Source organism: Sceloporus occidentalis, unplaced genomic scaffold, assembly GCF_023333645.1.
Source record: "Sceloporus occidentalis isolate IW3139 unplaced genomic scaffold, rSceOcc1.0.p SCAF_14, whole genome shotgun sequence".
In the NCBI taxonomy this organism is placed as follows: Eukaryota; Metazoa; Chordata; class Lepidosauria; order Squamata; family Phrynosomatidae; genus Sceloporus; species Sceloporus occidentalis.
In genome coordinates, this window is record NW_028316994.1 from 3,402,161 (window position 1) to 3,419,427 (window position 17,267).

At 43.1% G+C, this 17,267-nt stretch overlaps 1 protein-coding gene across 3 annotated transcripts; it reads right to left on the reverse strand.

The window, feature by feature from the left end:
* Nucleotides 1-204: 204 nt before the first annotated feature.
* Nucleotides 205-10,030, reverse strand: LOC149303565 (SAGA-associated factor 29). 3 transcript variants are annotated; one of them, XM_089480350.1, is made up of 10 exons: nucleotides 9,782-10,015; nucleotides 6,366-6,444; nucleotides 5,977-6,052; nucleotides 4,735-4,807; nucleotides 4,580-4,644; nucleotides 3,564-3,693; nucleotides 3,317-3,463; nucleotides 2,347-2,382; nucleotides 2,087-2,249; nucleotides 205-1,096 (listed from the first exon to the last, which is right to left on the reverse strand). In XM_089480350.1, exons 2-10 carry the CDS (start codon nucleotides 6,438-6,440, stop codon nucleotides 980-982), a joined length of 882 nt encoding a protein of 293 aa, XP_089336476.1. In that variant the 5' UTR covers nucleotides 6,441-6,444; nucleotides 9,782-10,015; the 3' UTR covers nucleotides 205-979. The 3 variants fall into 3 exon arrangements, 2 of the variants coding, with proteins under 2 accessions (XP_089336476.1, XP_089336477.1); XM_089480351.1 differs by having other exon boundaries at nucleotides 5,977-6,048; nucleotides 9,782-9,792; XR_016271973.1 differs by lacking the exon at nucleotides 205-1,096 and having other exon boundaries at nucleotides 2,197-2,249; nucleotides 3,634-3,693; nucleotides 9,782-10,030.
* Between the last annotated feature and the right edge of the window lie 7,237 nt (nucleotides 10,031-17,267).

Genomic DNA, 17,267 nt, shown 5'->3' on the forward strand with positions numbered 1-17,267 from the left:
AGTCTGCTGCCCTCACACCTGTTATCAAGATCTGGCCTAAATTTTGGCAATGGTTTTATCAATGTGACCAGGCAGTTAACAGTGTTAATCAGTAAACTCTGTAAGACGTTTCATGGACTTTTAACAAGATTAAAAGCCACTGGATAAAGTTCATTGGCACATAGGATCTGAGTTACTCAATGAGGAAGGACAAAAAGCAAAAGGTAGCCACACTGGGTGTTTTTACTCCCAAAAGAAAATGCTAAAATCCATGTTAGTGTAACATTTTTCTTAGGCCCATTCAAAGGCCACAAAATGGTATCTGAAGCTCTTCATCTGGTAAGACTGCTGACAAACTCAAGATTGAAGCTTGCATCTGGTTACAATATTAAGATGGAAAATGGGAGATATCCCATTCAAATCAGGCTGTATCAGGAACTGAAATGGTTTGAGACACCTGAAATCTTGTCTGATGAACAGTTCATGAAAACCTGCACAATATTTTGCAACTTGAGGCAGATTAATAAAGGTACTAAGCTAATAGGGAAGGGAGATACTCTGTGAAGGAACTGAGCAATGGACGAAGGGATGTGGGGTACAGTGAGAGAAAAAGATTGCATCCTAATACAAACTGCAGGCATGTTGTTGTTGCTATGTAACAAATAAAACAAAGTTGCAGGCATGATGTCATTGCTGTGTAACAAATCAAACAATCCCACTGTCCTGAGCTCTGAATCTAGGAGACCGCAAAACCCAGTAGTAATAACACCAGGCTTACAAAAACATGGTTTCGTTCATTACATTTCTATCCAGGACAACATCCATATTTCTCTTCTTCCATTCTCACTCCTTCCATTCTCCCCAAAACCTTTTGCAGGGTTAAGCTCCAAGATGCTGGCACTAATGACCTTGTAGGCTTTATTAAATTTGCCATAGCAGAAGTCCATTTGGCAGATCTAGTTCTCTGACACTTCACTCCATCATTCACTAGAGGGCATTGTCACTTCTTTTTGGTTTCCTTGCAAGCCACTACATAGCGCTGAGCCACATTGAGAGGTGGAGAGTAACCATCTGCATAGCTGGTGTCCTCAAACAGCACTGAGTAATCATCCTGGGGCTAAGGGAGAGAGAAAAGGGAAAGAATTAAACATTATTTCCCAAAGTGACAGACCCTAGTTTCACTACCTCATTTTCCTACAATCTAAACTTTTGCTTCAACACCAGTTCCCTATAGCGTTACATAACCCAAACTGAGGGATGGACTAGCCTAACCCTCAACCCAACTGACAGGGCAGTTATCTGTCTCACAGTCCATACAGTCATGGTACCCGCCAACAGCATAATGCTTGGGAAAATGTAGATTTTAAGTGCAAAATGGGACAAAGCCCTCCCAATGACAAGCATGCTGGGAAGCAGGAAACAAAGCAGTGAGGGAAGTGCTGGGTGAGGCCAGACGTACTTGGATACAACCCTAAACTTTGGCTGTACTGGTTAGAACTGATTGGGAGCTGCACTCAAAAAACCATGGACCACATTTTTGCCATTATTTGTCAGCAGTATACATCAATCATGTACAGCTTTGGACTCACATACATCCTCTCACATGGATGTAGGACACTGGAAGCATTTACATCCATTTTCACTTAATCATATATTAGTGAATGAGCAACTGTTGCCAGTCAGGGGGCAAATTACCAACCCACCCTAAGCCCCTGGTTCACCTTCTGGCCCACTTTCTGTTGGAAAAAAGCCTCTCTCAGGCCTGAAATAGCTGGTTTTTATTTTAAATATGGAGAAATTGCCACACGCTCTCTAGAGTGCATTGGGGTGCAGTACAACCTCCATATCCACAGATTTGATACCTGTAGTTTCACTTATCCACATCTGAAAAATATTTTCTCTCTAGGCATTTCTAGGACCTCCAGTGTGATTCTATGGTCAACTTAAACTCAAGCATTACCATACTATCATGCTGGAGGACCTAGAAATGGTGAGAAGTGTTCTAGAGAAGTGGTCAAGGTAGTTTTTATTTTGAATGAACCAATGGATGAGGAAGAGCCAGAACCGTACATAAAACTGAAGCACTGTCTCATGATCTCCTCCTTACCCGCTGTGGTGGAGTGTGGATAAGTGCTCTGTAGAAGCAGGTAGTCTGTGGGTATAAGGCCAGGACCAGCTGGTCTTTCTGGAAAAGGGCCTCAGGATCTGTTTCAGGGTTGGCTTTCCACTGGGGCAGGGGAATGATGCGACGTCGGCTCAGAGTATGGCGTCTGGGGAGGAAAGGATACAAATGAAGATGGGAAAATCTCATCTCTTACATACCTCACAGCAGACCCCCCCCCCCACCAGACCACAACAATCACTTACTCTTTCCCCTCTTCATCAATGTCATCCACTTCATACCTGGAAAAGGGAAAATAGTGGGTGAGAATTCACAGTAATTTAGATGTTATACAGCAGATTGTGGGCCTGAAGTTGGGACAAACTAACAAAAAAGGGACCTTCAACCAAAAGACAATCCAAAGCCTCAAATCAAGACCACTGTGAGCACTATTTGGGTGGGGAAATCTCTGCACCCTTGACTTAATAAAGATCACGGAATCTTGTTTTGCACCACTGGCTGAATTCCAATTTAGGAAAGGTCTCATGAGCTGCATTGCAACAGCAGGTAAGGCCAAGGGCAACATGTATAGGATCAAAGGAAAGTGGGAAGGACCAGATGTAATTCTTACCAATTTGGATAATTTAACACATATACAAAGTACAAAAATTCTACACATGTATACTTAAGAAGCTCCACTACAACGGCTTCTCAGATTTTAAACAGGATCTTGGGATTGGGTCTTAAATAAACTTTTGCCTCCAATTATTCACAGGGACAAGCAGAACCCTGTAGATTAGATAAATCCCCCGTGCAAGCTACATCCAGCCTACTAACTGGAGTTCCTTAGCTAAAGGAAATCTGGAAAATTCATGAGAAAGCCAGTGTTGTCTAAATGTTGCTCATTTGGGGGGGGGGGGGGGACCTCCTGTGTTTTAGGAAGCTGCAAAAGTTAATACACCTCCATGGGTCATTTCCAAAGTGAATAAATGGAACAAAATCACTTTTTCCCAGCATTATCCCTTTCTTACTAGGACACTGCAAATCCATTTTCTCTGAGCTGCTGAAAAGGATGTTGCAGGTTTCAGAACCACTGAACATGACTTCAGTGCTCTTAAGAGAAACTATTATATTTGATGACTGTGTTTGTTCATGGACCAATTTAGGGTCAATTAACAAATGTCACAATGGCCTGTCAGTCAAAACTATCACTCATAATCCACTACACACACTCACTTGTTGGTGGCATGGTTGTAGCTCACAGCTTCAGCCAAGATCCACTGCTCATCCCCATCAACTGCCTTGACACGAGCTGCCACTTTGTCCCCTGGTTTGGCCACATAATCGCTAGAGGCAGGAATGGCACCACAGAGTGGGGGAGGCCTGCAGAAATGTCAGGGAATAAAGGGATGTAAGCACACCCACTGAAATGCAGCCACTCAAGATGACTTCTCAGCAACCATCACACTCCCTGAATAATCACTTTTCTCCAGGTTTCCCAATCCACAAGGGAAGCGTCATGGCTGACTGCTGGAGAAGCGTCATCAACACACCCCTGCGCATGGTTTTGCGTGGTGGCTCTGAGTCATTGTAAAGGCCAGCGATCTTGGCAGCTGTGAGAAGAGAAGGAAAGACACCAGGAGGACTTGGTTAGCTTTAAAAAAATCATTAGGGACCCAACCACCCAAGCAATGACAAATGCAAAGGTCCAATCTAACTTTTTAAAGCCAACTTTACAATTTAAGATTACAAAACATCTTCTTCGGTCTTTAAGATTGGGGCAAATCTCCCATATTTCAGACTAACCTGACAAGCCTGTTCCTCTGAAATCAATAATACTGTTATTCTGTTTCCATTCCATGCCATGGATGAGTGCAGATGCCAAAGCCATGTAATTCTTTCATCACAAGGATTTTTGAAACTTCTCTTTAAAGTATGCTACAAATGCCTTGAACCATTAACAGGCATTTCCAAATCACAGGAGGCAGAGGGCCTACCTGCCACTTACAAACTTTCATCCTCATTCATTGCCAACTTTAGTCCAGAACTTCTGGAGCTTCTGTGCTCTCCTCACCAGTGCATCCAATGGTCAAATCAGGAGGGTGGGTCACACTCCTCTCTTCAACTGGCCTAACAAATGGGGCAAAAGGGCTGAAGCAGCAACTATTCATTGAAAAATAGCACAAGGCTATTCCATATAAACAAGAGGCCTGAGTCCCTTTCCCTCAGCCAGCCAGTAGTCTGAAACATGTTAGCTCTTTACAAGTACCTTCATGGCTCTCCCAACTTTTTCCTCAAGGAAGGATAGGCCTCTCATCTGATTTTTAGAACCCTTGCTGCTATAGGAAGTCAAGCTCACCCACACCCAAAAACCCTGCTTTCAAACTAGCTAAGATGCTGGCTTAGCACGAGATGGTTCTGGAGCAATTTGTTGTGTGGTTCAAAGGCAGTTCACCCAATACACTTGATCTAGTCTCCTCAGGAGTCTGCTGCACTCACCAATACGACGTTCTTCCAGAAGAGACTTTATCTCAGCAATTTTATCCAAGTCCTTACGTAGGATACTGAAAAGGAGGCAAAGAAAGAGTGAGTGTAAACCTTTTAAAAAGGGATCAAGTCCTCTCTGCACAAGAATAATGTTCAGTTACACTCACTTGCATTCAGCCTCTGCATCAGCCTTGGCTGTTGTGTAGAGACCACGCAACTTGGTCCGATAATATGGAGAGACTGAGAGAAAGAAAGACAGGCATGAGGCATATAGCTTTGAGCTTCCCATATATCCTGTCCCTGACATTGAGCCCTTTAGACAAGGAGTATACCTGGTAGGAGAACTGGGAAAGACAAGGCTGCGTTATAGACAAACTGGACAAGGCTGCTTTATAGGTAAAAAGAACATAAGAAGAGCCTAATGCTAGATTAAACCAAGAATCTCTCTTATCCCACTTGAGCTTCCCACACTGATAAGCCAGATACCAACACGAAACTTACAAGTAGCCCATGAGGGCAACAACTCCTAGAAGTGGTGTTAAGAGTAAGCTGCCTCTGATCCTGGCTACTGAAAGACCAGTTCAAATAAATAAATAAATGGGCACATGAGGCAAAGCCATTTCTGAAGTTGTCACTCTGGAGACCAGAGTTCAAATTCCCACCTGGCCCACTGGATGAACGTGGACATGTCAGACCCTCTCCGCCTCAGAGAAAGGCAAAGGCAAACCCCATCTGAGCAAACCTTGCAAAACAACAACAACAACAACAACAACAAAACCAACTACCCTGTGACAGGATCGCCATAAATCAGAAATGACTTGAAGGCACACAACAACTAAATGCTAGGCATCACCATATTTTCTTTTGTGAATTCCAGTTTTTTCACCCACTGCATGAAGATGATGTTGTAATTTGGTCATATAATACAGAGACTGAGGAAAAACAGACAGATGTCTGTCTTAAATATTGCATATTTGAGTTTCAATGGGAGACCCCAGCTTCTGATTTTCTGAGAGGAAGGAAGGCATCGCCTAGGTGCTGTCTCAAATCATATATTATACACCCTTGTTTTGTAAATTAAATATTCCCAAATGTTGTAACCTTTTCTAATGTGACAGTTACTCCAGCAACTTCCCTTACCGTTTGGGTTGTCGTTTTTGCCACCTTTCCAGATGCACCGTATCCCTTTTGAGATGCAGCAATCAGAAATATTTGCTAACACAGGTTTCTCTAGCTGTGTTGGGCTACCAAAACCTAGCTGGCCTGAAAGTTGGGTGTTCTGACTAGTGGTGAGGAGAGGGAAGTTGTATTCCACATCTGGGAGGAAGGCAGATTTTCAAAAATCCTACTGCACATGGTCCCACTGCAAATTTTACTGAGCCATTATGATGTGTTCAGTCCCAACTCACTTTTATTTTCTGTCTGCATCCTCTCATGTGTTTTCTGGATGTTCACCAAGTTGTGTTCACTCCTCGATCGTTCTTCCTGACAACAAAAGTGCCTTTGGGTAATGTACTGGCAACACAACTTCTCTTGTATCACACATGCCATGTCTCCCCAAGCTGTCATACCCAAATCACTTCTCCTCTGTTCCTTCTTCTTCCAGTCAATCCCAACTATACTGACTCTCTGACACACTGTTAAATCAAGCCATCAGTTAAAAATATGCTCTCCATCCCAAGAAACAGCTGGGAAAGTCTTCTCTTCTGCTACTGTGGATAACCATAAGCTGAGGAGACTCTCTGGTCTCCAACCAAATTCGCATCACTTCAGATACACAGGAAAAGTTTTGTGTTACCTGTGTTTGCTTGATAAGCTGATGTAACTCCCCCAGGAGTTCAGCAATGCGGGAATCAGCTGATACCAGAGCCATGTTACTGAAAGAAACGGGAAGAGGAAAACTAATTCACAAAGTTGAATTTTCATAAATTTTCATGCTAAGTTGATTGTACTATTTCATTCTATTGAAGCCAAACCTCATCACATGCAGTAAAGCTGAAACAATTTCAAGAGAGGCCTGAACCGTGAGGTAAGTGAGGAGAGAATCTTTATCACCAAAACAACTAACATGTCTTTTTAAGATTGCAAAAAAAAAAAGGTTGTTTCTCTGTATAACAAATGCAGAATTAATATATTATTACAGATGAGGAACCCAGAGTCTTCTAGAGTGATTGAAACCATGGCAAGCCTCTGTTGGTCATACTGAGCCTATGGGCTGAAAGGTTTTCCAAGTCTGCACTGGAAAACATTAAGCAAGAATGATGGAACAAGAATCTCACTTAGTAGCTGGCACCATCTTATATTCTTAGCAGTCTTTTCTAAACTTGGTGACATCTAGTTGTACTTGACCACAATTGCTATTGTCCCCACACAGCACAGAGAATGAGCATTCAGATGGGTGATGGAGGTTGTAGTCCAAGCATCTAGAAGACGCCAATTATGGAAAGTTGTTCTTGGATGACCAGCATTAACTGTGAGTAGTTATCAAGAGAGCAAGATGTTCTACTAGCGCTGTAGCGTCCCAAACCAAATTTAGCTAAAATTGGATCAGGACTGAATTAGCTCAGAAGAATGTGAAGTGATTCACACTGATTCCACAAATGTGGAGACCCAACCACGGTAAGAGGAAAGCCACATAATGGCGGGATACAGACGGGCAAAAAGGGGTGTATTCATGACGTCATGAAGGTAGAGCCTTCAGACGGGCCTTACCTGAATGCTGCCATGAACACGCCCCCCGCACGCCCCAAGCGGGAAGAGGCGGCATTAAAAAGGTGCTGCTTTTCTCCGCTTCTTTTCCGTTTGATGCGCAGCTGCGCAGCTCCGTCTGTAAGCTGCTGCACCGGTACGCCAGAATTGCTACGCCGCTAATTTAAGTTGCCCATTTAAAAGCTCCGTGTCTGCTGCATCGCATAATGAGTCGGGGTCCTGGAACATGCGCAGTTTGCAGTCAGGCTTTAATTGCAACGTCAGCTGCCATGCAGGTGTGGAAGCTGCAGCACAGCTGCAGCGCATTTTAAGACTCATAACCCTAACCCTAACCCTAACCCTAGAGCAACATGTACGCATGCGCTGCTTGGAAAGTTTGGACTTTAAGGTGAGCCCCTACACACATTCCTGTGCCATTTTCACCTAACAATAAAAACCCCTAAAACTGTAAATATTTACATATGTACAAGGGAGGTGATGGGGGATGGCAGGGGGACAGCGGTGGCAGCGGCGACAGCTGTGGCTGTGCATTGCAGATTCAGCAGGAGTGCGGGGACCAAAGGAGAGGAGGCATCTATGATGCTGGTGACACTGGCAAAGTGCAAGCGGGCAAGGATGCCAACACCAGCTGATCACCAGCTGGCAGGAGACCACCATTGTTCTTGGGCAGAGCGGGGGAAAAAGTTTTAAAGGGGCTTGGGCACTTTAAATGTACCCATAAGTTTCTGCCGCCACTGCTTAGCCCTGCAGCTGCGCAGCTGCGCATCCGCCAGCCGGCAAAGGAAAAAAAAAGCCCCGTTTTTGGCCGCCCGTGAGGAAGCTGCCTCTCTCTTTGCAGCGTCCTCCGAGGTGGCGGTTTGGAAACTGCAGGTCAGAAACGGCCCCAGGTGAGGCGTCTTCACTGCCCCCCATGTGGAAGCCCCATCTCCTGAGCCACGCCCCCGGGGCGGGCGGTCTGGAGGCTCCGTATTCAGCAGAATACACCTCCAAGACGTCTTCCCCTGCCCGTCTGTATCCCACCAATGTATAACTAAAATGGGACACCATAAGGAAAAGACACCATTGTAGTAAAAGGGAGAGGAAAGCTGGGGTTTGTTCACTGACAGTTCTAGTGGCTAACTCAGGGCAAGGATCTCACCAGCATAATTCAAACATAATGGCTGAAGAGGAAAAGAACGCAAAATAATGTTATTTTCCTTCTGCTACTCTTCTGTTAGCAGCAGGAAGTTTTGAAATATCTTTGTTGTTTACTGTTGTGTTTCTCCTTCCTTCATCCAGTTCTGAGACTTCAGTCCTCCTTTCCCAATCCAGTCCCACCCTTCCTTCCTTCCCCTTTGTATTTATTTGTTTGAGTGAATCTCAGTGTTGGACTCTGTGTTGGTCTTAGCAGCGGTTTTATTACACAGTGTCACTTCTCTTTTCCATTTACTTCTCGACCGCAATGTTGGCTCTATTCTTTTAAGGCTTGGGTTGATTTTAGGCTCTGCCATTTGCTTGTCACATTCTGTCTTTATGCTTCTTTCCCTTGCACAGGTCTATAGTGTGCATGTCGCAGTTACAAAGAACAAGTCTTGGTACACCAGCACAAAGTATGTATCACAGATACCACTCTAGTTCAGAAGGACAATGTTTAGTATTAGCAAATGTCACACATTATTAGTACAAAACAGAGGTGTGCCTCTGCTAACTCACAACTCAGTTAACTCTTGGCATTGTTTTCGTTTGCTTCATCCATTACTACATGCCCTTAGGTTTTACTCTCAACTTATTCACACTTCATATCAAAATCCATAATTTTGACCCCAAAACCTGCCCTGGACTTATACATAAGGTCAACATATAGTCAAGTATATATGGTACCTTATTATTATTACTATTATTATTATTATTAATATCCTGCCCTTCTCCCAAGCCTGGGACTCAGGGTGGCTTACAACATTAAAAAACACTATAGTTAAAAACATACAAAAAACCATACACTACAATAGGATTAAACTACTACAGTCATTAAAACAAATCCAATGCTAAAATAGCAAATGCTTTAAAGAGAGAAAAAATGCTTAAAATACATTAAAACAATATAGTACCCAGGCCATTCTTATAAAATGACCTTCAGGCTATCTGTATGAGATATATATATATATATATATATATATATATATATATGGAACTTAATATCTCATTATGTATATGCAAATAATCCAAAATCCCAAACACTTCTGGTCCCAAGCATTTTGGATCATTCATAAGGGAGACTGAATCTGTGCTAAAATGGTGGAACCCTGGACAGAGCCAGACTCCCATGATGCACTTCGGCAGCGTTTCGGCCAAGCTTCGCAGAACCAGGCTCCCATGATGCACTTCGGCCGCGCTTCGTTGCGACACAGACAAGAACAGGCGCGCATGCGCAGAAGCCCAAACCGCGCTTTCTTCCTCCTCCTCCTCCCTAATACCCTTTTATGCTGCAGCAGCGGCGCCATTTTTTACCCTTCCCCCGCTCCCTACCGTTCGGGACCCGGGCCGTTAGTAGCAGTAGAACGGCGCTCGAATGCGGATGCAGGGAAACGCAGAGGAATAAAAATGAAATGAAAATGGCGCAAAATGGCTCCAAGGGCAGTTCTTCCCAGGAACGCGTACCGCGCATGCGCGATTTGGCAGCCACACTGAGCGCGCAGACAAGGACTGCCGGCGCTAGGAGGGAGGCGTACTCTTGCGCATGCGCAACAATCCGCCTCTTTGGACGCCATTTTGCTCGGTCTCTTCACTCTTCTGGAATTCCAATGGGGAATGGATCTCGAGCGGACTTTTCACCGATGCCTCCTGGGAGCTGTAGTTCTCTCCTTGTGGCGCATGCGCACTGGTCTATTTTTTGTCTGGCGGTTTTTCGATTTAAAATTAAATTTTGGACCCAATTCACTCAGAGACATTTTTCCTCGCAGTTCATTGAGTTCCTTGGAAAGGAGAAGAGCGGGGTTGAGTTTTGTTCCTGAAAAGCCCACTTTTTGTGTGGAAATCCTGAGAAATTGAGAGCAGCGCAATACAATTGGACACATAGGTCCCACACACACTGCAGAAATAATCCAGTTTGAGACCGCTTTAACTGCCCTGTTGACTCAATGCCAGGGAATTCTGTTTTGTGAGACGTTTAGCCTTCTCTGTCAGAAAGACCTCTGGTGCCACAGCAAACTACAATTCCCAGGATTCCCTAACACTGAGCCAGGGCAGTTAAAGCGGTCTCAAACTGGATCATTTCTGCAGTGTGTTTTGGACCTTAAACACTCTCCATCATTTACAGGCGGAAACTGCAAAAAAGAGATTTTCTGGGAAGATGAGATCTAAATAATTTCTGCTTTAAAAAAGGAAAGAGGCAGAACTCAAATCTGGAAACATCACTTTAAAAACACTACTGTCATGCTCTCCTCAGAACAAACACCTGCACATGAAAAAGAAGACGTAAATAGATGTTAAAACAAGATTTAAAAAGCAATAAAACAAAACATTAATATATTTTGTGGGAGACATTTTAAATGCAGTTGGAGCCTGATCTGTATCACAAACAAATCCGTCTTGCTTATCCCAATTTAATGTCTGGATTTCCCACCCTTGTGTTGTAAAATAATTGTTTTTAATGCTTGGAAATGAAGGAAACGGAGGAAATACCAACAGCTGTGCCCACCAAAAAAACAACGCCAGCATGGTGCAGTGGTTTGAGCGTTGGATTATGGTCCAAAACACACTATAGAAATAATCTAGTTTGAGACTGCTTTAAGTTGATGTGATAGAGTCTCCTGGCCATCTGTCGGGGATGCTTTGATTTGGATTTCCTGCATGGCAGAAGGGGGTTGGACTGGATGGCCCTTGCGGTCTCTTCCAACTCTATGATTCTATGATTCTAAGTGCCCTGGCTCAATGCTAGGGAATTCTGGAAAATGTAGTTTTGTGAGATGTTTAGCCTTCTGTGTCAGAAAACTCTGGTGCCACAATAAACGATAGTTCCCAGGATTCCTTTGCACTGAGCCATGGCAGTTAAAGTGGTCTCAAACTGGATTATTTTTGCAGTGTGTTTTGGACATGTAATGGAAACCAAGGTTCAAATTCCTGTTCGGCCATGGAAACCTATTGGGTGACACTCTCAGCCTCAGAGGAAGGCAAAGGCAAACCCTCCGAACAGATCTTTCCAAGAAAACTCACATGATAGCGTTGACATTAGTCGGAAATTACTTGAAGGCACACAACAATAATGCCCACAAAGTCTTTAGTGAAGAGGGGTTAGGGGACCCACTCCATTTCTGGGCAAATTGCCTGTGCTAGAAGTGCTGTGGCAGTTTGTGACTGTCAATAAATGGCCACACAAGGGTTTCCCCTCAGGGCATCCCCATGTTAGCTCCTGTTTGTTGGCTTTAGTTGATGATTGTTCATCTGACATTACAGCTCCAGAGAACAAAGTGAACCAGCACTATTGATCCAAGATAAGATTGTTCAGTTCTGGCTGAGCAGGGACTGGCAGTCTCTAACAATTCAAAGGACCATGCAACTCTTTTGTAGCCCAAATCAATGATGGGAATTATGCAGCCTTCTTAATATGGTTGGATGGATTTCAGTCCCTAGCTTTCCTTCCCATTGGCTCTCCTGGCTAAGGCTAATGGTACCTGCAGTTCACCAGCATCTGGCAGGCTGCTTCATGCCCAGCTCTGGGATTAAACAACTCCAGTTGTTAATCCTAGCTATGAAGAGAGCCAGCATGGCTCAGTGGTTTGAGGTTGAACTACGACTCGAGATCAGGTTCGATTCCCAGATAAAACCCATTGGGTGACCTTGGCAAACCTGCTCTGAACAACTCTTGCCATGAAAACTCCATGATAGGGTCACTTTAGGGTTGCCTTAAGTTGCAACTGACTTGAAGGTACACAACAACAACAACAACATGAGTGGTATAGGAACAATGTGGTTTAGTGGAAACTCACTAGGTGACATTGGGCAAGTCACAACCCCAGAAAAGCCTGTGCCTTAGGGTTGCCATAAATCAGAAATGGCATACAACAAAAACAAATGGCAATTTGAGATGCTTATGCATGGTTGGTTGGGGCATTTTGTGTGTTTTCTGGATAGTTTGGAACAAAATTTGGCTCAAAATGGCACATTTTTTTTTTTAATTGGGGGACATTGGTGCCCACAAAAGTGGGACCCAAGGGCTGCATGTGGCCTGCAGGCAACGTTCCCCAACTCTACTTCAAGATTCCCTGGTTGTCCTATCAAAGTACTAACCAGAGTTGACCCCACTGAGCTTCTGAAACCAGAGGTGTACTCAGGTTGGTTTAATTTTACTTCCGCAGGGAATGATCTATCAACTTCCCATTGATTTCAGCAAGTATCTTGGTTGGGACTAACAGATTGATATCCATATTAACAACATCAGCAGTTAAAACCACAAAAGAGTTTTATAGCATCTTAAAGACCAAACAGTTTGATTTGGCATATGTACTGTATAGGACAAACAAAGTGTATTAGTCTCTGTTTTGTTTTGTTTGCAAAAGACTAACACAGCTAACATCACGAGATGCCATTACTCATTGGAAAGAACAATAATGTTCAGTAAAGTGGAAGACAGAAGGTAAAGAGGAAATCACATAAAGAAAGACACAACCCTGAATGTGCAAGACCTGAACAGGACTGCTGATGACTGGGGCTTATGGAAGTTGCTCATTTACAGGAATCCAAAGGGATCTTGTGGCACCTTTGAGACTGAGCAAAATGCAGTCAGCTTTCCATATCTGCTGATTTTTTTTATCCACAGATTTGAGCAGCCACAGTGTGAAAATATTTTTAAAATATATAAATTGCAAAAAGCAAGCCTTGATTTTGCCATTTTATACAAAGCACACAATCTTACTGTGCCATTGTTTTTAGTGGGATTTGAGTATCCACAGATTTTGGTATCCACAGGGGTTCCTGGAACAAAACCCCAGTGGATACCAAGAGCTCACTGTAAGTTGTAGCATAAGTTTATCACACAGGAGGGAAGTGGCCAAATCCCGTGCATAAACGGGTTTTAACCCCAGGAAAATCCTGCAAGAGCAGGATTGTTTTCAGACGACATTGCCAGAGTTAATCATTAACGTGACATTAACCAGTGCAAAAATATACAAAATCATGCCACTTTTTAATTTCAAGAAAATCCCAAAGTTAAAAAAGCACTGTGGATTTTGCTCCTTTTTGTATTGTTAATGTCACGCTAATGCTTAATTCATGTCTGAAAACAATCCCATTGCGGGATTTTCCTGGGATTTAAACCACATTTATGCACGGGATTTGGGCGCTTTGCCCCCCGTGTGATAAACCCCATAGACTTGGTCTGCTTCTTCATTTTTAGAGTCACCATAAACCAACACTGATTTGATGGCAAATAACATTAACAAATAATAAGGAAACATCTACAGTGGTAATGCTGTTACTCTGTAGCCACAAAAAGATAGTATCTATATAGATTATTAATTACTTGTTATAATTTTTCTAGCTTGCTCTCAGTTCACAGGTCTCAGGAAGGATTGTATTCAATAAAGCAGATATAAACCAACTTCAAGAAAATAATTTAACATGAAGAAGAAAGGAACAACAAGATAGAAGACAAAAGCCACAGTTGTCTGGGGTGGGCAACTGTAGCCCTCCATGCATTTTTAGACTACAATTCCCATGGTCACTGACTACCTGGGGTAGATGGAAGCTGCAAATCAGCATCATCTCATGGCCACAAATGGCCACTGATGTAATTCATCATTTTAAAGCATATCCTACAACTGCCCTGATTAATCCCCTGTCTTCCCACTTTTCCAGCTGCTTTTAAAATGTCCCACTTTATCTCTCCTCCTTCCACTTGCCCCCTTCGTCTTCAGCTTACTTCTATTGCTGAAAACTGAATTCAAATTACAGCGCTTTAGAAATAAAGTTTAATAATAAATAATAATAATAATAAAGTGCAAAAGAAATTTGCACCCAATTAACTCAGCAGGGGAGAGAGAAGAAGAGCGGGGTGGAATCTTGCCTTTCCCAGTAGATTCAGGCAAAAGCAAACTGCTGCAGCCTCTCCTAGCTTGTATGTTCTCCCTCATTAATAACTTTTACCATCTTGACCACACTTACGCTGCTTGGCCACACATGTCCCAGTTTTTATCTGTGAAATATTGAGGGTTATTTAAGGGCCTCCAAAAACTTGGGGGGAAAGCCAAGATCTAACTTGGTACTGACATGAGGCCAACCATGGTACCATTTGGAGTGTTTCATGACTGGGATGCCACAAATAAGAAGGCAGCTCTTGTATCTCTACAATACAATTTTCATGGCATAAGAAGCAATCTGTGGTTTCATGGGCCAAAGTATGGGTGTGCAAAATGTATCTGTCCAGGTGTGGTTGGACTGCAACTCCCAGTGGTCTTCACCACTGACAATTTGAGATAGGGCTGATGGGAGTTGCAGTCACATCTGGAGGACTGTACTTTCTGTAGAACTCTTCCCATTTGATGAAGTCAAGTCTAGTTTACAAAAGCTTCCGCCATAATAAATTCATTATTCTTCATAGTGCAACAGGAGTCTTTGTATGTTAAATTAACATCTGCAGTGGCACAGGAAAACATGCTAAATATTAGCATAACTGAGGAATCATCAGATGCTTCCTTACTTCTTTGAAGTGCAAAGTTAATAAAGTAAAATATTTTTTTACTACGAAAAACCAGCAGTAAGACAAATGTGCAAATTTTGGAGTTACAGTTGGCCTTCCACATTTATATCTTTGACTTTTGCAGATTTGATTAATAAGTTATCTCTAGGAATATCTAAGTCTTCCAATCAATGTGACTCTATGGCCGACTTCCACCAGAGGTCACACTGGATGACCTAGAAAAAGAACACTTTTCTAGGCATTTGTAGGTTCTCCAGCACAATTCTGTGGTCAGCTTCCAGCAGATGTTGACCATAGAGTTCATCTGGAAGACCTGGAGATTTCTAGAGATGCTTTCACACTGGCAGTGCCTTTTGGGGTACCTGCCTTCTCTCTTATGTTTCCTTTGTACATTTATAAATAAATATATATTACAAAATGCATGCAATTTCTTGTTATGAGGTAATGGTCTTCATAAAAAGCTTCCCTGGCACTTCCAGCCACTCTAAGAAATAGAAACAATGCAGTGCTTATAATATAATTCCTTGCAAAAGATCAGCTGACATTGCTTTCCTGGATTGCTCACTGTTTGAGTTATGTGTGCCAAATGAGCATTAAAATGTCCTGTTTGTGTACAGTCTCCCAATGACATGATTATGAACCTGAATCACCACATACTCCAGGTCGGATTGCATGAGGCATCTAACTCTTCTTGATCCAGCCTTGATCTGTCTTAGCCGGATTTGGGGCATATAGGAACTATTCAGAGGTTATACCCCTTCCCGGATATGCAGGATATGGGGCAATGTAGAGGGTGAGGCAGGCACATATTTGTTCCCTTGCATTCAATGGATTGGTATGGGGAGAGGAAAAGTTAATCCATTTCTCTGTCATTAACAGATTTAGGTCTAGTCCTGCTTTCTCCAACAGGATGCCTCCAGATGTGTTGGACTACAGTCCCCATCATTCCCAGCCAATATGGTCAATGACTATATGAGAATGACAGGATTTGTAGTTTAACACATTTGGAAACATCCTTTGAGAGCAAGGCCAATAATGTCTTTTTAAAAAAATCTTTCTTCAATCCAAAATCATTAAGTTGTTTCTGGGAATAATAGGAATCAGATCACCTAGTCATTACACACACACACACACACACACACACATTTTGACATTAGTGGGTTTGTCCAATTTTTATTGGAACCGCAATGTTGGAATGGCAAATTTAACCACTCCACACACAACACCATGCTGTTTTCTAGATCTTAATTGTGCCCCTGACTTCCAAACTGCTAATAACACAGAAGCAGCAAATTATAGGATACATGCTTGTATTTTTATTCCTGGCAGGGCAACAGCAATTTCAAGGGGAGGATTTAGAGAAGGAAAATTGGTTATTGGGCGATTAGTAGTTAGCGCCCAACCCTTGCCACTACTTTGCTAAAAGTGGAACCCTACACAGACATACTCATTGATATAAAAATGTGTTGGAAGATTCGATCGCTGGATAATTTCTGTTTTGACTCTGAGAAGTCTGGTAAAAGTGGCAACCAACTCTGGTTTTCGGTGGAACACAAAACCTTATTCCCCACCCTTTTTGCTCTTTTTGAGGTGGGGTACTGTGTTTTTGGATCACGTTGTTTGTTATTCCTCATTATGGAAGTTAAGGATGAAACCACCTTGAAGGCCACAAGTTGCCTACCCTTGACTTGAAAGGTTGTTGATATAAACAGAGGTGTTTCTAGGGGACAGGGTGAGCAGATGTTGTCCTTTTCCAGGACATATCCTCCTTTTCAGCCTTCTGTCCAGGAGGAATTTCAAAATGTCTTCTATTTTGAACAGGACTAAGAAGCATTAATTTACATTTATATTCGTTTTTAGCTTTTATTTGTAATGTCTAACATTTTATTGAATGTCCTACATTTTGCAGTGCCATGTCCTCCTTTGTGGTTATGGCATTTGGCCACCCTGTTAGGGTGTGTGTGGAGGGTGCCGACCGCACCGGGTGACATCTCAAACAGGGTTGTCTCCTGGTGCACTTGTGGGAAAGGATTGCCTTCCGGTATGTACTGCTGCACCTTTCCAAGGGTAGACTGGAACTCCTGGACTTTGAAGATCCAGGGGAAAACCTGGTTCACCCACCAGGATGCAGCAAGGAAGATGGCTGGGATGCTGTCAGCATGCCGTGGCGAATTCCTGGAAGTCATCTCCTTCGCTGAATGGTGTCAAGATCCCTGCAGGAGTTCGGAACAAGGCAGGTAGATCGGAACAGCCTGGGACACAGATGGTTTCTTTGGGTGTCCAAGTCCACCTCCCTCTGTCACTAGCAAGGAGGCCAGC

What these genes read in the sequence shown, in the direction of transcription:
- LOC149303565 (XM_089480350.1), bottom strand. Translation starts at nt 6,440, where the DNA reads ATGGCTCTGGTATCAGCTGATTCCCGCATTGCTGAACTCCTGGGGGAG. An exon ending in ATTGATGAAGAGGGGAAAGA is followed by an intron (nt 2,250 to 2,346) that starts GTAAGTGATTGT and finishes TTTCCTCCCCAG; the next exon opens with ACGCCATACTCTGAGCCGAC. An exon ending in TCCACACTCCACCACAGCGG is followed by an intron (nt 1,097 to 2,086) that starts GTAAGGAGGAGA and finishes TCTCTCCCTTAG; the next exon opens with CCCCAGGATGATTACTCAGT.